The sequence below is a fragment of the Hemiscyllium ocellatum genome, chromosome 8, assembly GCF_020745735.1.
Source record: "Hemiscyllium ocellatum isolate sHemOce1 chromosome 8, sHemOce1.pat.X.cur, whole genome shotgun sequence".
NCBI lineage: Eukaryota > Metazoa > Chordata > Chondrichthyes > Orectolobiformes > Hemiscylliidae > Hemiscyllium > Hemiscyllium ocellatum.
Window position 1 is genome coordinate 40,724,348 of NC_083408.1, and position 26,388 is coordinate 40,750,735.

General features: G+C 42.4%; 1 protein-coding gene across 2 annotated transcripts; it reads right to left on the reverse strand.

Annotated features, from left to right (window-relative positions):
* Positions 1-11,070: 11,070 nt before the first annotated feature.
* LOC132818122 (serine/arginine-rich splicing factor 5-like) lies at positions 11,071-18,844 on the reverse strand. Of its 2 annotated transcripts, XM_060828826.1 has the most exons (8): positions 18,697-18,844; positions 17,519-17,662; positions 17,070-17,140; positions 16,870-16,971; positions 15,665-15,734; positions 13,566-13,639; positions 13,021-13,131; positions 11,071-11,575 (listed from the first exon to the last, which is right to left on the reverse strand). In XM_060828826.1, exons 2-8 carry the CDS (start codon positions 17,639-17,641, stop codon positions 11,356-11,358), a joined length of 771 nt encoding a protein of 256 aa, XP_060684809.1. In that variant the 5' UTR covers positions 17,642-17,662; positions 18,697-18,844; the 3' UTR covers positions 11,071-11,355. The 2 variants fall into 2 exon arrangements, 1 of the variants encoding a protein (XP_060684809.1); XR_009644964.1 differs by lacking the exons at positions 11,071-11,575; positions 13,021-13,131 and adding an exon at positions 13,771-14,300.
* Between the last annotated feature and the right edge of the window lie 7,544 nt (positions 18,845-26,388).

The window sequence follows — 26,388 nt, forward strand, 5'->3', positions numbered from 1 at the left end:
GCCCTCCCTCGTCAGCTCACCCAAGAACACTCCTCCACATTAAATCATAAATCCGATTGGACTGTTTACATTTCCAAACAGTAAAATAGCAAATAGATGACTGTACTTTCAAAATGTCTGCTGCTTAATGCCACTTGTCAGGTTCCACTTCATGTACGTGCACTCCTTGCACCACCTAGAAGTGGCATTAACACTATTTGCCACCTTTGTATAAACCATTTCAGTCATGGAACATCCCAGGTATTCAATCAACAATGAGATCAATGGTCCATATTTTATATCATTTTATATCCACAGGATTCTGGGTGATCCAAGATGGAGGATAGGAAAAAAAATCAGGCTATAAGAACTGCTCCTTTTTTGAGGTATTTTGGGTGTTGGAGGTGAATTCCTCGAATTCCAGGAGCAGCAATTACTGTTTTATATGCTGGTAAATTGTTTTGGAACTTTAGGGAAAAAAAGGTCAAAACTACAGCACTTTTAAAAGGAAGAAGACAGACAAAATGGTCAGTGAGGGACAAAATGGCCAGCGAGCACATGGTCAGTGAGGGAGAGAGAGAAAGACACCTACACTCCTAACTGAAACAGCACTGAATCTGTGCACTTACTGCCTTTGCTGTTTGAATTCATGTATCTCTGGACATCAGAGTTCGTCTAGGAAAAATTAACAAACAGCAAAATTCACAGCTGCACTTGCAGGAACCTGTGTGGGAGAGCTGACAGCACAAGAACAGGTAAGTACACAGTTTTGTGCATAGGAGTGGTATTTTTGATAAGGGATGGCATTACTGCTGTACATAGGGAGGACATTCCTGGAAATACATCCAGGGAAGTTATTTGGGTAGAACTGAAAAATAAGAAAATGATGATCACCTTATTAGGATTGTATTATAGACTGTCTAATAGTCAGAGGGAAATTGAAAAACAAATTTATAAGGAGATCTCAGCTATCTGTAAGAATAATAGGGTGGTTATGGTAGGGGATTTTAACTTTCCAAACGTAGACTGGAACTGCCATAGTGTTAAAGGTTTAGATGGAGAGGAATTTCTTAAGTGAGTACAAGAAAATTTTCTGATTCAGTATGTGGATGTACCTACTAGAGAAGGTGCAAAACTCGACCTACTCTTGGGAAATAAGGCAGGGCAGGTGACTGAGGTGTCAGTGGGGGAGCACTTTGGGGCCAGTGACCATAATTCTATTAGTTTCAAAATTGTGATGGAAAAGGAAAGACCAGATCTAAAAATGAATGTTCTAAATTGGAGGAAGGCTAATTTTGACGGTATTAGGCAAGAACGTTCAAAAGCTGAATGAGCGGGGGGCAGATGTTTGCTGGAAAGCTGGAAAATGGGAAGCTTTCAAAATTGAGATAATGAGAGTCCAGAGAAAGTATATTCCTGTTAGGGTGAAAGGAAAAAGTGAGGACTGCAGATGCTGGAGATCAGAGCTGAAAATGTATTGCTGGAAAAGTGCAGCAGGTCAGGCAGCATCCAAGGAACAGGAGAGTCAACGTTTCGGGCATGAGCCCTTTTTCAGATTCCTGAAGAAGGGCTCATTCCCGAAACGTCGACTCTCCTGTTCCTTGGGTGCTGCCTGACCTGCTGAGCTTTTCCAGCAACACATTTTCAGCAGGGTGAAAGGAAAGGCTGGTAGGTGTAGGGAATGCTGGATGACTAGAGAAATTGAGGTTTGATTAAGAAAAAGAAGAAAGCATATGTCAGGCATAGACAGGAGAGATCGTAAAGGCAGTATGAGTATACTTAAGAGGAAATCAGGAGGACAAAAAGAGACATGAGATAGCTTTGGCAAATAGGGTTAGGGAAAATCTAAAGGGTCTTTATAAAAGCATTAAGGACAAGAGGGTAACTGGGAGAGAATAGGGCCCCTCAAAGATCAGCAAGGCAGTCAATGTATCAAGCCGCAGGAGATGGTGGAGATACTAAACAAGCATTTCGCATCAATGTTTACTATGGAGAAGGACGCGGAAGATTTAGAATGTGGGGAAATAGATGGTGACATCTTAAAAAATGTCCATATTACAGAGGAGCAGGTGCTGAATGTTTTGAAACGCATAAAAGTGGATAAATCCCCAAGACCTGATCAGGTGTACCCTAGAACTCAGTGGGAAGCTAGGGAAGTGATTGCTGGACACCTTGTTGAGATATTTGTAACATCAATAGTCACAGGTGAGGTACTGGAAGACTGGGGTTAGCTAACGTGGTGCCACTATTTAAGAAAGGTGGTAAGGACAAGCCAGGGAACTATAGACCAGTGAGCCTGACATCAATGGTTAGCAAGTTGTTGGAGGGAATCCTAAGGGACAAGATGTACATGTATGTGGAAAGGCAAGGACTGATTAGGGATAGCCAACATGACTTTGTGCTTAGGAAATGATGTCTCACAAACTTGATTGAGTTTTTTGAAGAAGTAACAAAGAGGGTTGATGAGGATAGAGCGGTGGATGTGATCTGTGTGGACTCCAGTAAGGCGTTCGACAAGGGTCCTCATGGGAGACTGGTTAGCAAGCTTCGATCTCATGAAATACAGTGAGAACGAGCCATTTGGATACAGAATTGGCTCAAAGGTAGAAGACAGAGAGTGGTGGTGGAGGGTTGTTTTTCAGACTGGAGGCCTGTAACCAATGTGTCGCAAGAGTCGGTGCTGGGTCCTCTACTTCTTTGTCATTTATATAAATGATGTGGATGTGAAATAGCAGGTATAGTTAGTAAATTTGCAGATGACACCAAAATTGGAGGTGTAGTGGACAGTGAAGAGGGTTACCTGAGAGTACAACAGGATCTTGGTCAGATGGGCCAATGGGCTGAGAAGTGGCAGATGAGTTTAATTCAGATAAATGCCAAGTGCTGCATTTTGGAAAAGCAAATCTGAGCAGAACTTATGCAATTAATGGGAAGGACCTGGGGAGTGTTGCTGAACAATGAAATCTTGGAGTGCAGGTTCATAGTTCATTGAAAGTAGAGTTGCATAGTGAAGAAGGTGCTTGGTACGCTTTCCTTTATTGGTCACATCATTGAGTATCAGAGTTGGGAGGTCATGTTGCAGCTGCACAGGACATTGGTTAGGCCACTTTTGGAATATTGCGCACAATTCTGGTCTCCTTCCTATCGGAAAGATGTTGTGAAACTTGAAAGGGTTCAAAAAAGATTTACAAGGATGTTGCCAGGGTTGGAGGGTTTGACCTATAGGGAGAGATTGAATAGGCTGGGGCTGTTTTCCATGGAGTGGAGGATGAGGGGTGACCATAGAGGTTTACAAAATCATGAGGGGAATGGATAGGATAAATAGACAAGATATTTTGCCTGGGGAAGGGGAATCCAGAACTAAAGAACATAGGTTCAAGATGAGAAGGGAAAGATATAAAAGGGACCTAAGGGGCAACTTTTTCATGCAGAGGGTGTTATGTGTATAGAATGAGCTGCCAGAGGATGTTGTGGAGGCTGGTACAATTGCAGCATTTAAAAGGATGGGTATATGAATAGGAAGGGTTTAGAGGGATATGAGCCAAGTGCTGGCAAATGGGATCAAATTGAGTTGGGATATCTGGTTGACATGGACGAGTTGGATCAAAAGGTCTGCTTCAGTTTTGTATATCTCTATGACTCTACAACACTGGATACCAGTGGATCTATGCCAATATCTTTAGAACTAATGAGTGAACTAATTAACAGTATTAATCATCTCCTGATATGGCAGGAAAACATAGCCTTAAGAAATTACATTAAATTTACAATAAAGGGAAAATAGCATCTTCCCAGGGTCTAATTGAGTAGTTTAGCACATAAGTAGTTTTGAGTTCATTCCAGGCAAACAGTGATTGCCTTACTTTGACCCATCTGGAATTTTAAAAGCACACAGGTCAGTTATTATTATACCAAAGGTTGGTATAATAATGAAGGTTGGTTGGAAACTGAACATTGCAGTGGAGAGTTATATCTGAACTTGACGACTTCAGAAGTATAAAGGCAGTTCCAAATCTTAACATCTGATAAGCTAAACTCAGACTGCTCGAAGTCAGATAAATATCAGTTTTGTTTTCCTGTGTTTATGATGAGTGATAATTAAGTTGTAAATTGGAGGTTTTCCTTTTGTATCTAACATTAGCATCTAGCACTGTTGAAGTCTTTGTTCAATAATCCAGCAATCACTTATGCAATGGCATTATTGTAACAAGTTCAGACTCCTAGAAAGAGTTTTAGACGTTAAGATGCGCTCTGTTATTTTTGCTCTAGATTAGATAAGATTCCCTACAGTGTGGAAACAGGCCCTTCAGCCCAACAAGTCCACACCGCCCCTCTGAAGAGTAACCCACCCAGACCCATCTCCCTCTGACTAAAGCACCTAGCACTATGGGCAGTTATTTTAACATGGCCAACTCACCTACCCTGCTCATCTTTGGAATGTGGGAGGAAACCGGAGCACCCAGAGGAAACCCATGCAGACACGGGGAGAATATGCAAATTCCACACAGACAGTCACCCAAGGCTGGAATTGAACTACATGTCCAATAAGAGAAAAAAAAGTACCGTGAGTCCACATCAGTTGGACAAAGGATTGTGTCTGAGTTCAGATTAAGCAAATCATGTCAGTGCTGTAGTGTTATGTTTCATCCAGCCAGCTCAATATTGGAATCAGCTGACAGCCCTGTTTTGTCTGGCAGCAAAACAGATCATGTTCACAAATTATTCTGACTGTGCTGCTACCTTGTTACTATGCTGACGGGTACACTTCAGATTGTCATCAGTTTTAGTTGCAGTTGCCCCAGATTCAGTGGTCTTATACAAAGTCTAATAATCTGCTCAGACACACATTCTTTTGCTCAAACATTTAGACATGAATACCAATCACTTTCTTCCAGGGATTATTTTTAGTTCTAATGTAGATTTTTTTAAAATTTGATTAGACATGTGACCTTTGTACAGACAAAGCAAACATGGAAATCTCCTCCAGTTTCCAATTAGGTTAGGCTGTAGAAGCTTATGTCAAATTAAACCATCCTCTCCATAACATACCCATCTGACAGAGATCTAATTTCCTGCACCTTTCTCATTACATTATTCTTCAATGAACAGACGGAACTCTCACCTGACTCTTCCGCAATGAAGAGGTATTTGTAAAGTCCTGCAAGTCTGTAATGAAGCTTGTCAAACTGTCATGAATTACTAATTTGAAGAACAATTGGTGAATTAGAAGTTTGCTTGTATTCCGTCATGACTGTGACCATAGTGAAGTAGCCCTCTTCACTGTTCTCAAACTGTCTTCCATCTCTGATATGGCTAATCCCACCATCTTCCTATGACACACACTATTTTTTCATTATCTACTTGGGTGGATCATCATCTGATTCCATTCCTGCTGTCTAGTTGTACCCAGAGAAGTCTTGTAATGGTTTCTCATCCCATTGTGGCACTGTTACCTCCGGAGCACTTCAAATATCTATACATTACCCCCTCCTATTTTTCACAGGCATGCTGCTCCTCAATGCCAAAAACCACAGTGTCAAGTTGAATGTTTCTCATTGATAAATTATCAAGAATAGAAACCTTGCCTGATTTTGCCCTCCTTAACTAAAGGCCAGCTCAGATGATCAAACTTGTCATAGGTAAGGAACAACCTTGCCCTGGTGGCTCAGGTCTAAGTTGTGATGTGCATTTGTTCACCGAGCCATCAGGATCATTGTAAATTTCACCACTTGTTTTGTGTAAAAAAAGAAATGTCAACTTGAATAGCAAATGGAATTGTAGATGTGGACACATTTCTGTAATTGATGTAAAATAGGGATAAATTATTATTGATCCTGGCCTAGGGCATCAAGACAATTATTAGACACCTGATATTTGTGGTGTTAATGACTGTACCCTAGGTTTTTAGGGCGAACTGCAGCTTCAAAAAATTCATATGTGCTCAAATGATGCCCCAATTACTACCCTCCACAAGCACATATTTTAATCAATTTGTTCAGGCACATTATAATACACCCCTTCAGTAGGTGGAACTTGAAGAGAGGTAGGGACAAAATAAACATAACGCTGTACAATTAACAGAAGTGGAATTTAAGATGGAGAAGTGAGAGTTGGTCAGTTTTAGCAGAAGAGATAAAGAGAGACAGTATAGAATTTGTGAGATAATCTGTCTGAGTGTACAGACAGAATAACATTCATGTATGTTGATGTTTGAAGGTTCAGAAAAGATAATGGGTAAAGCATATAGTATCCTGGTCTTCATCACCACAGATAGTGAGTACACAAATAGGAAGTTTTGAAGAACTTTTATAAAGCTCTGGTTAAGGCCACAATTAAAGTAATGCATCCAATTCTGGTCTTCATATCTTAGGAATGATGTGGAAATCCTTGACAAAAAGCAGAGGAAACTTGGCTGACTAGTTAAAGGGATGAGTAATTTTAGCCACAAGGTTGGAGAATCTGGGGTTGATTTCTTTAGTCATAGAGTTACATAGACAGACCCCTCAGTCCAACTTGTCCATGCCAACCAAATATCCTAAACTGGGAGAGAAAGTGAGGACTGCAGATGCTGGAGTGAAACTTTGACTCTCCTGCTCCTTGGATGCTGCCTGACCAGTTGTGCTTTTTCAGCACCACACTCGACTTGGATATCCTAAACTGATCTAGTCCCATTTGCCAGCATTTGGCTGACATCCCTCTAAACCCTTCCTATTGATGTATCTACTTAAATGATGTTTAAATGTTGTAATTGTACCCTCCTCTTCAAGACCTCCATGTCCCCAATCAATGCTCTTGGTCACTGTTGTGCATCATGTCTGATATGAGGAGTTTACTAGATGTGTACAAGAGAGCATGTTTAACAAAAGTATATATGATTCTGAGTGTTTTAAATGAAGTAGGTAAAGTAATTACAATTAGTTCATCCACAAGGATAAAGGCCACAGCTTTGAGATTTTGGTCAAAAGACAAATGCTTTTGAAAAAGATTCATAGGTGCACATAGTAATAATCTTAATTTGTTACCCACAAGCATAGTAGAAGCAGAGACAATGATTTAAAAAGAAAATTAGATGGGCACTTTTAAGTAAACTTACAGGGCTGCAGGGGAATGAGAATGACTACCATGCTCCATGAACAGTCAGCATGGATTGAGCACCAAATGGCCTTCTTCCGTACAAGGAAAATGAGTCTCTATAATACTGATCAGCATAACACTGAGTTAGCACCAGTGCTGCTATTTTGTGTGTATATATATATGGCTCCAGCTAATGTCTCTTAAACATGCACATACGCTGCACATATGTTCTGGTTAAAGCAGCCATGAACTATCTTGTAGTTAATGGCTGATTAACCTCCAGTGGTCTGTTTGAGTTTGTCGGAGTGCTTCTTGATTTGAAGGGTTAGCTTAAAGTTGGGGAAGTCAATGATTGGGTTTATGAAAGGGAAATGAAATAGTTTATTAGGTTTGATTGGAAGCTCTTAATTCATATTCAGACAGAGGATCAGTTTCCTGGCAGGCTCAAAGATTCAGTACCTGCAGAGCACAACAGCACTACAGACTGTGTGCACTCTGCTCTGGATTCTTCCTACAGCTGAAGGGCTGAGTCATTATGACAAGATCATGGCCACATGAAAATACAGGGTCCTACAACAGTCATGGGACCACTGGGAAAGGAACAGAGGAAAAACTTCCAAACTGCAAAATGATACTGCTTGCTGGCTCTGGGCAGTTAGAACTTAGTCTTTAAGTGATAAGAAAGCGATGGACGATCACTGACTCAATGTTGGAGCTGGTTAGGGCTCAGAAGCTTTGGCAGTCATTTATATCTGTGTAACCATAAAACCAGGATTTAAAGCCATCAACAAAAGCTGGAATCATCCCAAAGTGTAAGTGCAGGAGTACAGTCTTAACAACACTTAGGAAAAGGAACTGAACTATTAAGAGATGACAGTGATTCAGGATGGTAGCTCAGGCGTCAGTACTGCTACTTCATATAGCCAGCAGCCCAGGTTCAATTACACCCTCAGGCGACTGTGTAGTTTGCACATTCTCATTTCTACGTGGGTTTCCTCCAGGTGCTCCAGCTTCCTCCCATGACCCAAAGATGTGCAGATGATGTGGACTGGATGTGGTAACTTAATGATAGAGGAGTGTTGCCAGAGACTTTGGGATGCAGGTTGACAGTTCCTTGAAGGTAGAGTCACTGGTAGACAGGCTAATTAAGGTGGCATTTGATATGTTTGAATCAATGGGTCAGTGCATTGAGTATAGGTACTGTGGTGTGTTGTGGACAGGACATTGGTGAGGCCACTTTTGGAATACTGTGTTCAATTCTGGTCTCCCTGCTTTGGGAAAGATGTTGTTAAACTTGAAAAGACATAGAAAACAAGAATATTCTCAAAACTCGCTAAGGAGGATATTATTGGGGTTAGAGGGTTTGAGCAAGGCTGAAGAGCTGAATAGGCCTCTTGAGGGAAACTATGTTCACAAGATTTTGTTTCACAGCTGGCTGGGTTGCTGAGTAATCTATGGTCACAGCTGCCATGCAGTGTGGTGCAATATGTCCGTTAATTCCTATTTACATGTCGGGCGCCTCAGAGCTGTGCTCGCTCTCGGCAATGAAGGCTGTGTCTTTATACCCGGGGAGCGGCACTAACTGGCCTGGCCTGTGCTGACAGGATGGAGCTGAGCCAAGCCGCTTGGCATCAGCATGAATTATTGCATGTTGTAATACAGGATAGACAATAGAACATATCACTTTTTTGATTGTGTAGTAAACTTTATTTTTAGTTGTTTAGAACTGAAGTCACATGTATTTCTTCTCCAAGTATGCAGAGTTCAAAATTTCATCTGTTTTAAATAAATATTTGAGGCCCAAACCAGATTGAACTTCAGGTTCTGGTCTGCAATTGCAACAGGCTGCAGTAGCAGATGTGATGTGCATAGATTTCAGTTACAAACCACTATTCAGCCACACATTAAACCTGTAGTATAGGCTTTTGTATAACCCAACTTGCATCAACTGAAAATATGCCTGATGTTTTTATGTTATTACAATTTCACAAGTACATTGACTCACTAACATATATCTGAATGCAACCCCTAGAACTTTTGTGGTCACCTTCCATAGAAATTGGACAGTAGAGGGAATTGAATCTTCTGTTCCTTGTGGTTCACACCACAAACAGCAGCTGGAGCACGCTTCTTATTCATGGTACTGCATCACAAGGATTTAAACTTCTCATTTCAGAGAATCAATACCTGTCAGGTAAATTAACCAGCACATAGATGTTTGACAGCAATATGAAAAAAGCACTAATGGAATAAATAAAATATGAAATTGTAGAAGTAACTACAGCCACAGGTGACCAGTTGCCATAGGTATGGGGTACTCTGCTAAGAGTATATGACCAAGGAGAAGAGATAAGTCAGAGGATAGACCAGGAAGATGGCAGGGCAAAACGTGGCTAATGTGAAAATTGAAGAGCTGGAAATAAAACCATTCCCATCATCAAGAACAATAGGGATTCAGTGAAATGCAAGATACTGTAACACCCATTGCTCTGAAAGGCTGCTAATAAAGGGGTGGCTAATTCATTCTCCATTGCCTCAAAAGGTATTTGGTGCATCACAGTAGAAACATATTCAAGATTTTGTCCTCTTACACCAGGAGCTTCCTGAATTTGCAGGCCACTCCTGTTAAACTGTAACTACTGTTATAGGAAAACATAACATTCAATTTATAGTCCCACAAAGAGCAAGTTTAATAAATGACCAGTTAATCTGTTTTTGCCATGTTAGCTGAGGGATACCAATTGTCACAATAGGGACACTATTCTGCACAGGGCCTTGTTTGATGGCACATTCAAAAGACATTACTTCAAAAGGAAACACCTGACAGATATTGATTCTCTGAAATGAGAAGTTTAAATCCTTGTGATGCAGTACCATGAATAAGAAGCATGCTCCAGCTGCTGTTTGTGGAGTGAACCACAAGGAACAGAAGGTTCAATTCCCTCTACGATTAAGCTGAACAAAGAATGCTATAATTAGTTTCAGTCAGTCATTCTGTTTTCAGACTTACACAGTCCAATAAACATTACAAAAACAGAGAAGCAAAATATTGAAGACGCTGGAAACCTAAAATTAAATAACTGGATCACTGGGTCCTAAGTGGTTTAGCTTTAGGAATGATGCAAGAAAAATCATGCTTGTTAAGTAGAAGTCTATTTAAACATGAAAAAAAAAAGTGCCATTGTTGGATAACACCACCTGCAAGTTCCCCTAAGGAACACAGCACCTTGAACATACTTCTTTATAGCAGGATCAAAACTCTGGAATTCCAGGTACTCCAGCATTGGAGTAGGTCATAAGATTTAGGAGTAGAAGCAGGCCATTCAGCCCATCATGTCTGCTCCACTATTTGATGGCTGATATGCTCCTCAAACCCATTTTCCTGCCTTCTCCCCGTAACCCTTCAACCCAATATCAATTAAAAATCTAATTCCTCCTCAAATTTACTCACCGTCCAAGCATCCTGTAGCTCCATAATAAGGTTGCCCACCATGTGAGTGCAATTAGACACTGGCAATTATAGCAATGCAATACCAACATCCCATGGGAAAATGAACAGGTTTTATCTGACATTTGAAATGTAAGGAAAGCAATCTGATGGATATATTCTACATATGTTATGATTTTAGATTTTGAAACATCACTAGCTGCTGATAAAGATACTTCTGTACATTGTAGTAATTGAATGAGATGGGGGGCAATTGTAGATAACTTTTAGGTGTTTTTGCAGATTACTTGCAATTATTTAAAATTCCACACCAAAATTAAGACAGATACAAACCTACCATGTCAACAGCTGGCACAGATTCAAAACAAGTTATCAAACTTTCTAAAAAAAATTGTTTAAGAGGGTTATAGCATTTTGTTTTTCCATAATTTCTAGATTTTCAACATTAGCACGTATTTTCTTATCTTCACTTCTGGATCCTTCACAGTTGTTTAAGGATACCATTGTTCGTGAACTTCTGCCTTTAGCTCAAGTTGAGAAATATGAATCTATGGAACTCAAAACAAAAGTACTATGTACAATCTTTATTTAAAAGGAGTACATAAGAGAAATGTAATTTACACCATTACATTTATTACCAAAAGTAAAAAATAAATTGGATTCATAGTCAAAGAAACCAATGTCAATGAAGAAAGAAATTGGAGCAACTCAACTCTGCATGTGACAAGTTAAATGAATACGTCTCAGTAAATACAAGTACTGCAGTTCTAACAAATTTAAGATCTGCATTTCTCACTTGAATTCATCCCTTTACACCAACTTTCACTCACAAGTAAAAGTCCACAATTGTGTGTTTAGTCAGTGCTCTCACCAGAAGGTGAACGTGTGCGTGATCTTACATGATCCCCAGATGCCATAGAGGAATGGCCTCTCTGCTCCTTGGTAGGAACAGGTGATCTACTCTCAGATCGGGATTTGCTGCGGCTTCTGCTCCTGGAACGACTGTAGGACTTACGGCCTCTGGAACGAGATCTGGAGGAGCTTCGACTACGGGATCGAGACCTGCTACGAGACCTGAGAGGGGGAGAACGTAAGAACAAAATAAAGCTTTGAATAACCACAATTCAATATGGCTTTCTTAAAACTAATTGTATAAACAAAAAAAAAATGATTGCTGGACAAACTCAGCAGGTCTGGTGGCATTTGTCGTGAGAAAACAGTTAATGTTCGAGGCCTGTTTCAGAACTGATCCAAAGATTCACTGGCTTTTTCCAGTGACTTCAGATCTTCAGTATCCAAAGTTTTTTGTTTTATAACTCCAGAAACGGGCTGGCTCAATTCAGGTCCACTCTGTTTGCATCAAGCCAAACATTAAAACTACTACTTCTGTCTGACAAATTTGTCAAAGAGCATCAGCTAGGGGAGATACAACAGCAGAATGTATTATCAAAGTGGAACTAGATCAATTTAGGACATCTGGTCAGCACAGATGCATCGGACCAAAGGGTGTGCTTCTGTGCTATATAACTGTATAACGAGCTCTGAGGCTGATCGGGTGGGGTGGGGGGGTGGAAAGAGAGCGAGAGCGAAAACAAGACACAGAAGAAGATTTAATTTTCACATGTACGCAAATAGAGGAATACTGTGAGAAGTGCACAAGTTGCCATTCCCTGGTGCCATCTTAGAATACAAGAGAGATTAAAAAAAAACAGAAGCAGAAATAAAAGAAACAGCTAAAAGAGAAATATCCAGATCACTCCTCCAGGAGTCCTTGCTGCCAGAAAAACAACGCAAACACTTGGGTGCCCCAAGTCTCCGCATGCCATCACAGACCGAACACCACAACCTCTACCGTCAGGTACCCAGGCCCAGCCATGGCCTAGAACTGCACTGCTGCCACTGGAACCTCATCACCATTCTTTGGAGGCAAGGTGGCGCCATCGACCTTGTCGCCACTGCTATGATTCTGCACTGAGCTGATCTCGGCAATGCAGCTGCTGGGTCCCAAACTGGATGCTGGGCCCATTACACTGAAGCAGTCGGGTTTTCATTTTAATAAACACACATCCCTGAACTTGTAACCAAAAGCCCAGAAAATGAGCTGGGAACATGGGTTCAAATCTCACCACGACAGTTAGTAAATTAAGAAATACAAAACTTGAAGTTAATTTTTGTGGCCATGAGGCTGTCATTTAAACAAAAGTAACTGGTCTACCACAATTATTAAGGGAAGGAAATCTGCCTTCCCCAGTCTGGCCTAGCAATAACTCAGGGTCTGGATAGCAACATGGTTGACGAACCACATTATTTAATAGAGATTAGAAATTGGCATTAAATGTCAGCCTTGCCAAATGTTTGCATTTGTTAACAGAGAAAAAAAGCTTAAATCTGCCCTTTGAAATGGTTCTATAAAACAATGAAGAAAACTCAGAAACCCAGTTACAATATATTTTTAGTTTATTTGCATAAAAAATAATCAATCGCTATAGAAGACCTGCACTACAACTCAGGGTAATTACCTGCGCTGTTTACGTTCTTCAACCACCCTGATCTTTCTTCCATTGAGCTCTGTGCCAGACAGCTTATCAAGAGCATTCTTCACATCACTATAGGAAGCAAATTCAACAATTCTAGAAAGAAAAGCATGACAATTTTAAATGACCTTGGAATCAAAGATCGGGTTTGCTGCTCTTAGCACAAAGCTGATGATAAATTACAAGTGTTGTTCAGAATGTATGGAGCAAAAGAAAATGTATACTTGCGAATATGTTAAGATTTCTTTACAAATGTTGCCAAACCTTGCTAATCAGTTAATTATTTCATAATCATTTAACTAAATAGCTTTGCACAACTGGATTGCGAAGTACACTTCAGTGAATGTGGAACTTAAAAGTGTGTACATTACAGAGCTGAACGTGATCTTAGTAATTGATCTGCATTCACAGTCAAACCAGTTTCATTAATAAATTAAAATGGCTGCATAGATGCATTAGCAGAGATCTTGTAACACTTGTTTTCCCTAGCCATCAACAGGTTTCAAGGAATAAAATCTCTTGAAACTTACCCTTCATTCATTTTGTGTCTATGCGCATCCGCAAAGGTAACTTCTCCAGCCTGCCTCATAAAATCTTTGAGATCCTATACAAGATCAGATCAGTGAGGTAAAGCAAAGCATTTTGCATCTTTCTCTATCAATTTCCAATGAACATCACTGGAAAAACAAGCAAAAACAAAAAAGATGAATCTAATTTCATCAAAATTTATATTACCTTCCTGTACAATTCCCTAGGCTATTCAACCAGCCAAATGTAACAAGTGTTCGCAGAGGCACCACCACGACTGAAGACCAGATGGTTCTCTTCACCACCCGCTTGACTGACACTACCCATTCGAAGGGAGCCTTCCCGGACATCACCCTCCCTTAAAGGCAGACTCGGGCAATGCCATAGGAACAGGGATTGCTACTCTTGCGCCGTGACCAAGGACTTCTCGCCTCACTCCAATCGAGCTTCCAAACAACCCTACCAGCGAATTTCTCCCAATCAAGGACCTCGCATTTTACAGCAGGCTCTCAGAACTCTCCACTTTAGGACACCTTGTTATCATTTTCAGGGATGCAGCAAGGTAAATGGCACTAAACCCAGTGCCCAGTGTTGGTCAGACCACCACAACACAGATTTAGATCATCAATTGACAAAGGTAGGAGCAGATTGGCATTTCAACTAGGCCCAAGAGACCAAGGCACAGCGAATAGGAAAACCAACGGCACTCCACGTCACAAGGCCAACGACACGAGAGGCTGGTAAATAAAGGTTTTAACACTTGGTTAAATTTCAAAAACAAACTGAATGAACAGACATTTTAGTTTCAAGGTTAGTAGGCAATCAAGGTTTTTTTTATAGTTAATGTTAACTACTCGAATTAAAAAGGAGTGGTACTTAATTTTGGATGACAAATCAAAATTAAAGCCATTGATTCAGAGGATAAGCTTGTTTTCAAATGTCCCCCCCCCCCGTCAAAGGTGCTAATGTTTTACTGGAGTACAATTAATTTGAGCTAATTCTTACTGAAGTACAGTTAGTTTGCTGGTATTTCCTTGCCAACCACTTCATGTGGAAGCCTGGACAGTTGCCAGCAAGGAATTCATTCAGGGGGCAAAGTTGCAGGGGAGAGATGGAGATGGTAGGGTGGCAGGCAAAGCCAAGCCCTTTCAAATTCCCATAAATGTATTCAAACACTTTCCAGCAGGAACTACTGGACAAGGATCTCTGGCTTTTTTTTCCCTCCACTCTCTAACACTATTCCTTGTATGCTGTTGCAGTCATCTAACTTAACAAAAGACCAGGTATCTCTTTCTGTGATGCTCAAAACCACACGTCAACTTTCGTCCATAACGAGTCACTTGGGCATTCATAGTCATTGTTAAATACATTTAAGAAAAGAAAGCCAGGTTGATACATGGGACTAACAAATCCCAAAAAATACGACAGGACTCTAAACAAATGGAAAAGTCTACTTTACCCTAAGCCCAGACATTGACATTAAGTATAGCACCTTTGACTGCAGTTTTTCGATTATGTAAAGACAGAGAAATGGCAAATATTAATCATCTGATAACACTTTATTAAGAGCCATTTTCTCAAAAAAAAAGGCCATGCATTTCAGAAAACAAACAATCTGACATTACTGAATTATATGCATTTTTGTTTCAGGCAAATTTGTCAACCCTTAAGATTAAAAATTCCCACAAGTTTATCTGTCAGCAGTTCACATTGTTATACAATCCTATCACAATTAGTCACATCACATATAATGTTTCTACTGCTAGCTAGTTACATTCCTTTTGGAAGGAACTGTTCCAACACAATTAATGCCAACTTGTTGAGAACCACTTTTGGTTCTCCTAAATCGTGTTACTGTTTAAACGCACCAGACAATTTGTTTGACTGTTTCTTTCTACTCAGGCTGGATTCATTGTTTGTATTTAACAGTTGTGGCTAGTTTCTCAGGAATGCAGCAGCGATACAGTATTACACCTATGTCTACACCATAAAATGACTCTTAAGTTAACCTTGAAAACTCGACATCAAATGAAACTGATACTGTTTAATTGTATCACTTATTTGTTCTAACAAATTACATGAAAGTAGTTTCATAACATACCTGCCAGCTAACTCTGGAAGACAAGTTCTCAACAATCACTCTGTTTTCTGTACGAATTGGAGGCCCATTTCTGAAACAAACAATGATTATACTTAACAGAACCACAGGCAAAAAGGTACTTGGTTCTGGAGGCAGCAGACCAAGGAAATAGTAAACAGAATAAAGTTTTCTGCATTTCAGATTAGATTAGATTCACTACAGTGTGGAAAGAGGCCCTTCGACCCAACCAGTCCACACCAACCCTCTGAAGAGTAACCCACCCAGACCCATCTCCCTCCAACTAATGCACCTAACACTATGGGCAATTTAGCATGGCCAACTTATCTGACCTGCACATCTTTGGAGTGTGGGAGGAAAGCGGAGCACTCGGAGGAAACACATGCAGACATGGGGAGAATGTGTGTGGAGTTTGCACAGTCACCCGAGGCTGGAATCGAGCCTGGGACTCTGATGCTGTGAACCACCATGCCGCCGGCCATTCTACAGAATTATATTTTTAAAGACGAATGCAGCTGAAAACATTATTTACTTTCAGTTGGAGAATTATGCATAACACTCAGCCTTAATACTGAAGTCTACCCATGTGGAGTACTGACAAATCTCTTCCTCCTCATCATATAGACACAGGAACTCTAGTTTCAACAGAAAATGTTTGTCATAAATGCAGTATCAAGGGGAGTCCATTTGAACAAACAATCCCAGGCTAGTGAGAGTTTACAGAGTCTGCCATCAGAATACTCAATGCTAAAACAACACCGCTATCACTATCTTTACCCAACACAGAGTACTCAGTTTCTAATCAAGTCACTTGAGCATGGGGCAATGTTTTTGGTGCTGATTCTGGTAAAGTCAACAGCAGAAAGCAACACACCCAGATCAGTATTTCTAGGAATTAAGGCCAGGACCTTTCATGTCCAAATGGCTGAATACTATGCTGACCCTTGAATGAATGCATGCAATATCTGCACTTTGATAATGAAGAAAGGAAGAAATTCAATATTGCCACCGGATGAAGGATTTAGCATTTACTTTTTTTTGGACAACGATAAATATTGTTAATGAAAAGGAGATATGCACTAAAGTTTGGTGCATGATTTCATATAACTAAAATATACTCAACTTGACATGATGTACACATTAAGGGCAACATTATAACTGTAATATTTTCCAATATTCTCAAACTTAAAAGGAATCCACGGACTCACCTTCCTCCACTTCGTTGATAGCTCTGGCTAAAGCGACCTTGATAACGTCCCCCTCCTCCTCGACCCCCTCGATTGCGTGCTCTGGCATGCTCAACTGTCACTCTGCAAGAAAACACTTGTTTATACATCTGAAAACAATGCAGTTACTAAATCAGTCTTGTGGTTTTTGAGGATTGGAGACATAGGAGTGAAGCAGTTACCTTTCATTGCATAACTCTTTTCCATCCAGTTCATAAACTGCATCCTCAGCATCCCTGTAATCTTCAAACTCCTGAAAAGAAAAAAAAGTCACATCCCATGTTTCCTTGTTCCCAAAAGCATGGAAGTAAAACTTTGCCCTGGTCCAAATATTACTCCAAATTGTCAGTTAAGGTTTATTCTAATACAAAACAATACTTGTCTGTGGAAAAGACTAAGAGGTGTGGCTACTCGTAAGGAAGTGTCTATGCCTCTGGCGGCTTCTCCCTTTGCTTCGCACACAAAAGAAAGATCTAAGCTTGCACGAAAGAGTGACTCACTAGTAGATCAAAGGTAGCAAAGTTACATTCACCATCCTAAAATCTGTACAGATTTTATGTTAGGTCAGCAATATTACTGGATTGCAAAGGAGTTAAAAGATACCAACAATTACGTTTTAAAACAAACTTACCACAAATCCAAAGCCATTTTTCAAATCAATCTCCTTAATTCGTCCATATCCTCTGAAGAATCTTTCCACGTTTTTTTCAGTGGCATAAGGGCTCAGTCTTCCAATGAATACTCGAGCACTCATCCTTGCTGACCTAGGATATAACTGACAAAAGAAACACAATGAAATCAAACCTGGAATACCATCTGTCAAGTCAACAATTTTTTTTAATAAAAGAAAGACATCACAAAATCAAAAACCGAAGATAATAATCCAAAACTTTGTTACAAACAGATTTTTAAGGAGTCCTAGAGAAAGGTTTGAATTTAGGGAGTGAGATGTGCCACCTAATACTGAAATCTGGCAACAAAAAGATGCAGTCTCCCATTAAAGATAATTGTGAATTGCAATGTCAGCAAGTGGGGCATTTTACTCTATAAAAGTACAAAAGGCGTAGCCATAATAGATTTTCATCTCAAAGATCATTCTAAACACAAAATGGATAAACATGATGAATACAGCAGGACTAGAATTGCTTGGAATAGCTTTAAAACACTTTCTTAAATTGGAAACAACATAACATCAACCACCTTCCCCCACCATTACTGTATAGAGAGAGACAAAACAAAAACATGTCACAGATAAGCAGAACTTTTTTTTGTTTTAAAACCATAAAAAGGTGTTCAAACGATTGCATTTTAACATTAGATTAAATCACTCCAGGGCTGGAAATTCTGGTACGAAAACTCTGGCACTTTAACTGAGAATAACTTCTTTTTTAAAGCAATCTTTAAAAAAAATATCTAATCACTGGCCTCTGTCCTTTTCGCGTCGCAGGGATCAGAAGAAGTGAAACTCAAAAGCAAAAAACACTGGATTCTGGGGCAAAAGCAACACCCAGGTTTGCGACCCCCCTCGCAATATCCAAGCAGAACCTGCGCCTGCAAAGAGGCTGGTGGGGCGCGGGGTGCACAAACATAATTCCACCGGAGAGAGAGAGAGAGAGGAGTGACTGTGGCTGGTGTTTGGAAACAATGGCCAATGCGGTGCAGTGCGGCTCCAGGCTCCAGTGCAGCCCTCGGGCGGCCCTGACGAGGCCCCGGCGCCGAACAATAACCCGACGACGACGACCCCAAAAAGCAGACCCCGCTGGTGGTCTCGGTAATCTCGGGGGCATCCATGGCCCAGGCCTCACTTACTATTTGCTGTTCTTTACTCTGTCGCTCGCACTTTCTCTCTCTCCCTCCCTCACACACAGAGACGACGCAACCTCTGCTTCTGCTTCTCCGTCGCCGCCGCAAACCGCAACCTCGCCTCAAAATGGAGGCCACGCCTGCGCAGCGGGATCGCCTCCCCTCCCGCCCACGCTCTGTGCCGTCACTTCCGGGAAGCCGCCACGGAGACCGTCACCATGGAGACTGCACACGGGGGAGGGGGAGGGGGAGGGGGAGGAGCATTTGGCCCAACAACAATCCCGGATTCTTCACCCGGCCCCAAGTTCGCCTCCTCCTGTCCTTTCTCCCCATCCCTCCCCCCCACCCTCATCCATCCCCATCACCTCCTCCTCCCCTCTCCCCATACCTGCCCCATCCCCCCACCCTCATCCATCTCCAGCTCCCCATCACCTCCTCCTCCCCCCTCCCCCCAATCACTACAGGTTCGCCTTCAACACTATAATCCTAAACAAACTAATCCTCAAAGTCTGAGTCCTCGGTCTTTGCCCTCTGCAACTAGATACTTGACTTCCTGATCCATAGACAGCAATCACTGGCAGCCTTGTCTCTGCTTCCCTCTCCCTCCCCAGCATTCTCACCTCCTCCCTTGCTCCTTTCTCCACTCACTCCTCCACTTAATCTCATTTGGTCTCCTCCCTCCTCTCCTTCCCCTTTCCTTCACTTCCCACCCCGCTGCCTCCCTCCCTCTCCCATCCTTTCCACTTCCCTCACCTCACCCTTTCCTCTTCCCTCCCCTTCTCTTTTCCTTCCTTCCCTCTCGCCTCTCCTTCCGTTCTTCTTCCCTCTTCAACCCCCACTTTTCCCCTACTTTCTGTGCTTGTGGTTCATACCTCTTAATTCCTTTATTATCTATTTCAGATTTAAAATTAACTGCCAATTGTGAAATGGAATTCCATACATCTGCCACCCTTTGTGTGCTTCCTAACAGCCTGGCCCTAATTTTTAGACTATTGCTGCTAGTTCTTGAGACCCCAATCAGTAGGAATAGTTTATCTACCCTGTATTTTCCTATTAATAATTTGTAGACTTCAATCAGATCACACCTTAACCTCCTAAATTCTGCAGAAAACAAGTCTAATTTGTATAACCTCTCTTATAACATCTCTTAAATTTGTATAACATCCTTTAAATCCAATTATCCTGTGCCAATACATCCTTCCGAAGGCGTTGTGCTTAGATCGGCTCAAAATACCAGGGTTTTGTATGACTGCAACATAACTTGGGCTCCTGTCCACTAAATACAAAGGCCAGAATTCCATTTGGTTTCTTGATTATTTTCTGCATCTGTTTGTGACATTTTAAAGATCTGTGCATCTGAATTCCCAAGTCTCTTTGCACAGCCACTGTATTGAACTTCATACCATCTAAAAAGTACTCTGATTTAACACACACTCATTTATGCTCAATGAGTCATTGAAGGCTACAATTGGCCAGAAACTGCCAATCAAATAAATACTGTGGCAACAAGAGAAGGTCTGAGGGTAGAAATTCTGCAGTGAACTTACTTCAACTCCCGACTCCTCATACTTGCCCACTATCCACGAACCTGTCAGGAGTGCAAAGGAGTACTCCCCATTTGCTTGGATAAGTGCAACTCCAACACTCAAGAAGCTTGACACCATCTAGGACAGAGTAACCTGCTTGGTTTCAACATCTAATCTCTCTTCTCCACCCACCCACCCCCCCCAACCAAACAGTGACAGCACAGCACAACATCTCCAAGATCAACTGAAGCAGCTCACTGAGCTTCATCCGACATCACCTTTCAAACCTGTGATCTTTACAATCCATAAGAACAAGGTCAACAGATGCACAAGTATATATATTGTCTGTAGCTTTTCCTCCAAGCCACAGGCCATTCAGATTTCGCTGTTGCTGCGTCAAAATCCTGGAACACTATTTCTAATATCACTGCGGACTCCACGGACTGCAGCAATTTACCACCGTCACATTTTAAGATTAATCAAATCTGGTCTGACCGACGGCATTTTAAACTTATTAGAGATGGGGGTGTGCAGTTCAGTTGAAGGGTAGATAACAAAAAATGAAAATGAAATGAGAGAACAGAACTGCAGGATAGTGAAGAGGTGAATGATAAAGTGAGGGGTAGAAAAAAATGCAGACAAATGCAGCAAAGATTAGAACCAGAGAGAGTAATAATGGTTAAAAAAAAGTTAAAACTTCAGGCTCTTTACCTGAATGCACACAGCATTTGTAACAGACAAATGAGTTGACAGCACAAATAAAAAATAAGACTTGATAAGCTGTTGTAGAAATGTAGTTACAGAGTGACCAAGACTTGGAATTCAATATATTAAGAGTGTTCCACACTTCAGAAGAATAAGCAAAAAGGAAAACGAGGTGTGCTAGCTTTGTTACTAAAGAAAGATTTCAGTGCGATGGTGTATTAGTTTGGGTGGAAATAAGAAATAAGGAATGGCGAGGGCAAGAAGTTATGGGTGGGAATCATCTATGGGCACTCAAAAAGTTCCCTCAGTGTAGGACAACCTATAAATCAGGAAATAATGGATACATATAAGAAGGACACTACAATTATCATGGGTGATTTAAAGTGCATTTTGAGTAGGGTATTCAGTTGGGCGTGGGTGACATTGAGGAGGTGAGAACACATTTCTAGCATCCATCAGGGATTGGTTCTTAGAATTGTATATTGCAGAACTTATCCAGAAATAGGCTATTTTATTGTGTGGGAGAGCAACTCTGGCCTCAAACCAGTGCTGCCAACTTGAGTAAGGACATTAGCAGAGGTATGAAGGAAGAGTTGTCTGAATTGGGCTGGGAGAACAGAGCTAGGCTGCAAATGTGTTGCTGGTCAAAGCACAGCAGGTTAGGCAGCATCTCAGGAATAGAGAATTCGACGTTTCGAGCATAAGCCCTTCATCAGGAATAAGAGAGAGAGAGCCAAGCCGGCTGAGATAAAAGGTAGGGAGGAGGGACTAGGGGGAGGGGCGATGGAGGTGGGATAGGTGGAAGGAGGTCAAGGTGAGGGTGATAGGCCGGAGTGGGGTGGGGGCGGAGAGGTCAGGAAGAGGATTGCAGGTTAGGAGGGCGGTGCTGAGTTGAGGGAACCGACTGAGACAAGGTGGGGGGAGGGGAAATGAGGAAGCTGGAGAAATCTGAATTCATACCTTGTGGTTGGAGGGTTCCCAGGCGGAAGATGAGGCGCTCCTCCTCCAGCCGTCGTGTAGTTGTGTTCTGCCGGTGGAGGAGTCCAAGGACCTGCATGTCCTCGGTGGAGTGGGAGGGGGAGTTAAAGTGTTCACCTGTACCTCCACACACATCATCTATTGCATCCGCTGCACCCGATGTGGCCTCCTCTATATTGGTGAGACAGGCCGCTTACTTGCGGAACGCTTCAGAGAACACCTCTGGGCCGCCCGAACCAACCAACCCAATCACCCCGTGGCTCAACACTTTAACTCCCCCTCCCACTCCACCGAGGACATGCAGGTCCTTGGACTCCTCCACCGGCAGAACACAACTACACGACGGCTGGAGGAGGAGCGCCTCATCTTCCGCCTGGGAACCCTCCAACCACAAGGTATGAATTCAGATTTCTCCAGTTTCCTCATTTCCCCTCCCCCCACCTTGTCTCAGTCGGTTCCCTCAACTCAGCACCGCCCTCCTAACCTGCAATCCTCTTCCTGACCTCTCCGCCCCCACCCCACTCCGGCCTATCACCCTCACCTTGACCTCCTTCCACCTATCCCACCTCCATCGCCCCTCCCCCTAGTCCCTCCTCCCTACCTTTTATCTCAGCCGGCTTGGCTCTCTCTCTCTTATTCCTGATGAAGGGCTTATGCTCGAAACGTCGAATTCTCTATTCCTGAGATGCTGCCTAACCTGCTGTGCTTTGACCAGCAACACATTTGCAGCTGTGATCTCCAGCATCTGCAGACCTCATTTTTGACTAGAACAGAGCTAGGGTAAAGTTTGTGGATGAGAAGTGACAGACAGTTCAGCAGCTACTGCATAAAGCTCAACAAAGATTTATCAGTCAGAAAGAAAGACTCAGTGAGAATTAGTGAACCTCCTGGGGTTAACAGACAATCAAGGAGAGTATTCAGTCAAAAATTAAGGTATATAAAGTGGCAAAAACTAGTATTTGCTGAAGGATTGGGAATTTTTAGAAACCAGCAATGGAACACTTAAAGGCTTATGAAGGAGAAATTGATTATCAAATTAAATTGATAAAAAATATAAAAACAAACAGCTAGACTTTCAATGGGTACATAAAAAGGAGTGGAGCTAAAGTAGGCATGGAACCCTTGGAGGATGCAATTGGGGAATTGATAACAGGGGACGGGGAAATGGCAAAACCTGTGCCCACACCTCCTCCCTCACCTCTATCCAAGGCCCTAAAGGAGCCTTCCACATCCATCAAAGTTTTACCTGCACATCCACTAATATCATTTATTGTATCCATTGCTTCCGATGCGGTCTTCTCTACATTGGGGGGGCTGGGTGCCTCCTAGCAGAGCGCTTTAGGGAACATCTCCGAGACACCCGCACCAATCAACCACACCACCCCGAGGCCCAACATTTCAACTCCCCCTCCCACTCTGCCGAGGACATGGAGGTTCTGGGCCTCCTTCACTGCTGCTCCCTCACCACCAGACGCCTGGAGGAAGAACGCCTCATCTTCCGCCTCAGAACACTTCAATCCCAGGGCATCAATGTGGACTTCAACAGTTTCCTCATTTCCCCTTCCCCCACATCATCCTAGTTTCAAACTTCCAGCTCAGCACTATCCCCATGACTTGTCCGGACTTGTCCGACCTGCCTATCTCCTTTTCTACCTATCCACTCCACCCTCTCCTCCCCCACTCACCCATTGTACTCTATGCTACTCTCTCCCATCCCCACCCTCCCCTAGCTTATCTCTCCATACTTTCAGGCTCACTGCCTTTATTCCTGATGAAGGGCTTTTGCCCGAAACATCAATTTCACTGCTCCTTGGATGCTGCCTGAACTGCTGTGCTCTTCCAGCACCACTGATCCAGAATTTGGTTTCCAGCATCTGCAGTCATTGTTTTTACCACCTAGACAATTTAAACTAATATTTTGCATCAGCCTTCACAATGGATGACACTGTAAGCATCCCTAAGGTAACAGCTAAGTAAGGTGCTAATGGGAAGAAAGGTCTAGTATCACAGGAACAAAGAATTTGACAAAATAATGCAACTAAAGGCTAAAAGTCACCAGGTCCAAGGGTTTTAAAGTAAGTGATTGCAGAGGTACTGGAGGTATTGGTTATAGAACATAGAACATAGAACATAGAAGGATACAGCGCAGTACAGGCCCTTCGGCCCTCGATGTTGCGCCGACCGAGTCCTACCTAACCTATACTAGCCCAATAACTTCCAAATGCCTATCCAATGCCCGCTTAAATGAACATAAAGAAGGAGAGTTCACCACTGATACGGGCAGGGCATTCCATGAACTCACAACCCGCTGTGTGAAGAATCTACCCCTAACATCTGTCCTATACCTACCACCTCTTAATTTAAAGCTATGTCCCCTAGTAACACCTGACTCCATTAGCGGTAAAAGGTTCTTAGTATCTACCCTATCTAAACCCCTAATCATCTTATACACTTCTATCAGATCTCCCCTAAACCTTCTCTTCTCCAATGAGAACAGCCCCAAGTGCCTCAGCCTTTCCTCATAAGATTTTCCTACCATTCCAGGCAACATCCTGGTAAACCTCCTCTGCACTCGTTCTAAAGCTTCCACATCCTTCCTATAGTATGGCGACCAAAACTGCACACAATACTCCAGATGAGGCCTCACCAGAGTCTTATACAACTGCAACATGACCTCAGGACTCCGGAACTCAATTCCTCTGCCAATAAAGCCCAGTACACCATATGCCTTCCTCACAGCACTATTTACCTGGGTGGCAACTTTCAGAGATCTGTGTACATAGACACCAAGATCCCTCTGCTCATCCACACTACCAAGTAGCCTACCATTAGCCCAGTAATCCATCATCTTGTTATTCCTACCAAAGTGAACGACTTCACACTTAGCTACATTGAATTCCATTTGCCACATTTCCGCCCAGCTCTGCAACTTATCTATATCCCGCTGTAACCTACCACTTCCTTCCTCACTATCCACAACTCCACCGACTTTCGTGTCATCCGCAAACTTGCTTACCCAGCTTTCAAGTCCTTCCTCTAGATCATTTATAAAGATAACAAAAAGCAATGGTCCCAAAACAGATCCTTGTGGTACACCGCTAGTAACTGCGCTCCAAGATGAACATAATCCATCAACTACTACCCTCTGTCTCCTTCCAGCCAGCCAATTCCTAATCCAAACCTCTAATGTATCCTCAATGCCATACCTCCGAAGTTTTAGCATTAGCCTACCATGGGGAACCTTATCGAACGCCTTACTAAAATCCATATACACAACATCTACTGCTTTACCCTCATCCACTTCCTTAGTCACCTTCTCAAAGAACTCAATAAGGTTTGTGAGGCACGACCTGCCCTTCACAAAACCATGCTGGCTATCCCTGATCACGTTATTCCTACCCAGATGTTCATAAATCTTATCCCTTACCATTCTCTCTAAGACTTTGCCCACCACTGAAGTCAGACTCACTGGCCTATAGTTACTAGGGCTATCCCTACTCCCTTTCTTGAACAATGGGACCACATTCGCTATCCTCCAGTCCTCTGGTACTGTTCCCGTTGACAATGACGACATAAAAATCCAGGCCAATGGCTCTGCTATCTCCTCCCTAGCTTCCCATAGGATCCTGGGGTAAATGCCATCAGGCCCAGGAGACTTATCTATATTCATCCTTTCCAATATTCCCAAAACCTCTTCCCTGCATATTTCCAGGGCATCCATTCTAATTATTTGTGATTCCATATTCACATCAGCAACAGTGTCCTGTTCCTGAGTGAATACTGATGAAAAGTACTGATTTAATGTCTCTCCAATCTCCTCCGCCTCCACACACAACTTCCCACTACTATCCTTGACTGGACCGATACCTACCCTAGTCATCCTTTTATTCTTGACATACCTATAGAAAGCCTTTGGGTTTTCCCTAATCCTACCAGCTAAAGACTTTTCATGTCCCCTTCTCGCTTCTCTTAGCTCCCTCTTTAGCTCCTTCCTGGCTACCTTATAACTCTCAATCGCCCCTACTGAACCTTCACGCCTCATCTTTACATATGCCGCCTTCTTCCCTTTCACAAGGGACTCCAATTCCTTACTAAACCACGGCTGCCTCACAAGGCCCTTTACACCATGCCTGACTGGTACATACCTATCAAGGACACGCAGTAGCTGCTCCTTGAACAATCCCCACATCTCATTAGTGTTCTTCTCTTGAAGCCTGTTTTTCCAATCCACACAACCTAAGTCATGCCTCACTGCATCATAATTTCCCTGCCCCCAGCTATAGCTCTTGCCCTGCGGCGCACGATTATCCCTCTCCATCACTAAAGTAAAAGTCACCGAGTTGTGGTCACTGTCCCCGAAGTGCTCACCTACCTCCAAGTCTAACACCTGGCCTGGTTCATTACCTAGAACCAAATCCAATATAGCCTCCCCTCTTGTTGGCCTGTCGACATATTGTGTCAGGAAACCCTCCTGCACACATTGTACAAA

Coding starts and splice junctions, on each gene's coding strand:
- LOC132818122 (XM_060828826.1), bottom strand. CDS start 17,641: ATGAGTGCTCGAGTATTCATTGGAAGACTGAGCCCTTATGCCACTGAA. Junction 16,972..17,069: donor AAAGAGTTATGCAATGAAAG/GTAACTGCTTCA, acceptor GTTTTCTTGCAG/AGTGACAGTTGAGCATGCCA. Junction 11,576..13,020: donor GAAGAACGTAAACAGCGCAG/GTAATTACCCTG, acceptor TCCCCCTCTCAG/GTCTCGTAGCAGGTCTCGAT.